Source organism: Apaloderma vittatum, unplaced genomic scaffold (genome assembly GCF_000703405.1).
Source record: "Apaloderma vittatum isolate BGI_N311 unplaced genomic scaffold, ASM70340v1 scaffold32177, whole genome shotgun sequence".
Classification (NCBI taxonomy): domain Eukaryota; kingdom Metazoa; phylum Chordata; class Aves; order Trogoniformes; family Trogonidae; genus Apaloderma; species Apaloderma vittatum.
The window spans coordinates 1-2,835 of NW_009727251.1; the positions used below are offsets into that span (position 1 = coordinate 1).

The 2,835-nt window shown below is 53.2% G+C and overlaps 1 protein-coding gene across 1 annotated transcript in view; it reads right to left on the minus strand.

The window, feature by feature from the left end:
- Positions 1-961: 961 nt before the first annotated feature.
- LOC104277085 (natriuretic peptides A-like) overlaps positions 962-2,835 on the minus strand; it is a gene marked incomplete at its 3' end in the record, with an annotated part of 3,898 nt that continues 2,024 nt past the window's right edge. The window contains exon 3 of the mRNA XM_009873621.1: positions 962-1,072. Within this exon, the coding sequence (XP_009871923.1) occupies positions 962-1,072 (111 nt within the window). The remainder of the gene's footprint in view (positions 1,073-2,835) is intronic.

Consider the following 2,835-nt stretch of genomic DNA (forward strand, 5'->3'; position numbering starts at 1 on the left):
GGTGCAGCCCTGTCCTGCCCTGACTGTGAGACTTCCCTGGGGGCATCTTTACAGCTCAGTGTGTTTATGGGAGCAGCAGTAAAAACCCAGCCAGAGAGGTGCTTTTTTCCTGGACTGCCTGCTCTCAATTAGGCTCTCCCAGGCTGCAGGGTCTATTAACATGCTGCCCGCAAGCCAATACAGACTTGTTCCACCGGGAACTGGCTTGCTCTTAATACTGGACCCACCTGGTTCTGGGTCGGGCAGTGCCAACTCTTCTGGCCGTTTTTAGCACATTCCACTGAACTGTTTTGTGCCTTGAGGGGCTGACAGGGAAGGACAATTTATAGTGTCTGTGCAGGTTTTGCTTGACTGGATAAAATTGAGCTTCAGCAAGAGCTGTTATTGTTAGAGTGCGGGGATTGTTTTTCCTTTCCTTTGGGACAGCACATGGTGAGTCAGGCTCTTGCTCGTTGCTGGTGCGGAGGGATCACCCGCGTGTCCCCACCTTGCTGCAGCGGCAGCAGGTGCCCGCAGAGGTGTGTTTGGAACTCCTGCCTCCACATAGGGTCCCCGAAGAGTGACTTCACACCGCCTCGACTTGTGAAACCACCTCTGAGTAAACACAAAGTCCCCGCAGCTTTTTGCTGGGAGCATTGACCTGGAAATCTGCTCTCCCGACAGGGAAACTCATGCACAGAGCGCTTGCTGGAAGGAGAAGCTCTGACATGATTTCCATCTCGCTGGGTGTTGTTTCCCATCGGAGTGGGGCAAAATGATTCCCTCAGACTAGACTTCCTCGGGAAGAACCAAGAGGCTCAGCACCGCACAAAGCACACCGGGACCTCTCGGTGGCTGTGTCAGCAGCCCAGGCAGTGACGGGGAGGGCGGCTTGTCAGAAACGTGGCGTGTGACACAAGTGGCACAGCAGCCTGAGCTGTGAAGAGGCGCATGCGGGAGCGCTGAGCCCTTCAGCACTCACGCTCGCAGCTCTGCTGCAACCGGGGTTCCTGAGAGCCATTGCCAGCAGCTGCCCTGGCTCCGGCACATCTGGCGCCCCGCAGCCCGGCTCGGCCCCGCGCCACTCCTGTCCCTGGGTGCACATACACAGGGAAGTCAGAAAGCCCGCGGGTGCTGGGAGAGCTGGCTGATGGTGTGGCTGAGCCGCTCGCCATCATCTTTGAAAAATCAAGGGGAAAGGGAGAGGTGCCTGAGGACTGGAAAAAAGCCAATGTCACTCCAGTCTTCAGAAAGGGCAAGAAGGAGGATCCTGGCACCTACAGACCAGTCAGCCCTGGGAAGGTGATGGAAAAAAAAATCGGAAGCCATCTCTAATCAATTGGAGGAGAAGAAGGTTATCGGGAGCAGCCAGCACGGATTTACCAGAAATCTTGCCTGGCTAACCTGATATCCTTCGACCAAACGGGCCGATGGAGGGAGAGCCGTGCATGTCGTGTACCTCGACCTCGGTAGCTTGTCTCTGCGTTCGGTGTGTCCCGCTGCTGCTGTGTTCTCAGCCCCGGCACGCTCGACTGATTGACGCTGGGAGCAGGACCCAAAGTCCGATGCTCAAAGCAGCGCGGTCTCTAGCGGTACGCGGGTCACAGGGCGGTTACGTGGAGCCCGGGCTCGGTGCTGACCCGGGCACACGAGCTGTTCGGTCCCCAGGGTGCTGGCGGAGTGGAGTCCTGGCAGTGTCACCTCCCTGGACGTGAGGGGGGTGGCAGAGAGAGTGTGGTTTGGGCCAAATCCGGATCCCAGGTCAGATCTCGAGCTACAAAGGCTCGAGAGAAACATTTCTCAGCCCTGCAGGGTTCCCATCGGCCACGTCTAGAGGGGCCGTTCCCAGCACGGGGTGGATGTTTTTCACCAGCTGCTTTATGACCAGAGGGGTCCCGCCTGCCCTTGCCTGAGAAATCCCCAAACCCACGGAGGATTTGTCACCTCAGCCACATGCGGAGTGAGACAAGACACGCGTAAGGATGGATCTTTCTGGTGATGCTCGTAGCCTTTATTTGGGCAGTGCTAGAAAGCATATACAACGAATTCCCTTTTCCTCCCTCTGGTTATCTTGAAACTCGTGGAGTGTTAAGATTTTTCTTATTTCTTTTCACGTAAGTTTTGCTTACGTGAGGGATTTGTGGCACTTCCCTTGACTGAAGGGACCTTGGCAGAAGGACCCTCTTGTTACTGAAACCCTGTCTATAGGAGGACTCACGCTGGTCTTTCATCGTTAAGCAAGCTTTCCTCGCTGCTTATCTCTTACAGTTTCTTAGTGAGGGAAAAACTCTGGTGAAAAACTCATTTTTGGTTCTACCGAGTTCATGCTTTCTCCATCTTGTATAAGAAAGATACAGCCTCAGGGGTACAAGAGTACCGATGAAACACAGGCTTTAGGAAATTTTAATGTGACAGACAGGAGAGAGGTCCAGCAGAGGTGTCTAACGTGTTAGTTTTATTTAAAGATGGTCTCTTGACGCTAGAGTAAGAAATGTTCTTTTTTTAAAAAAAAATTTCAAATAAATAAATAAATAAATAAATAGAAATAGGAATAACTTTCTGCTGCAGAGCTCAGAAAGCATCCGGCTTTCATCTCGGGAGGAACGGGTACCGTGAAGCATTCTTCAGAGCATGGTGCGGGGAGGTTCTCCTAATTCTTCCTGGAACCTGCAATCCAAACAAGAAATAAACACTCCCAGGGGCTGTTTCTCGCCCAGAACACGCGGCCTTCGGCAGCCCGGCTTTCACCTCCCAAACCAGTAAGACACAAGGTCTCTTTTGGAAGACCAGCTAGCCTACTCCTGGGGCTAAAATGAATTCCTTCCTCAACCCGTGTCTTATTAAAGACGTAAAGGA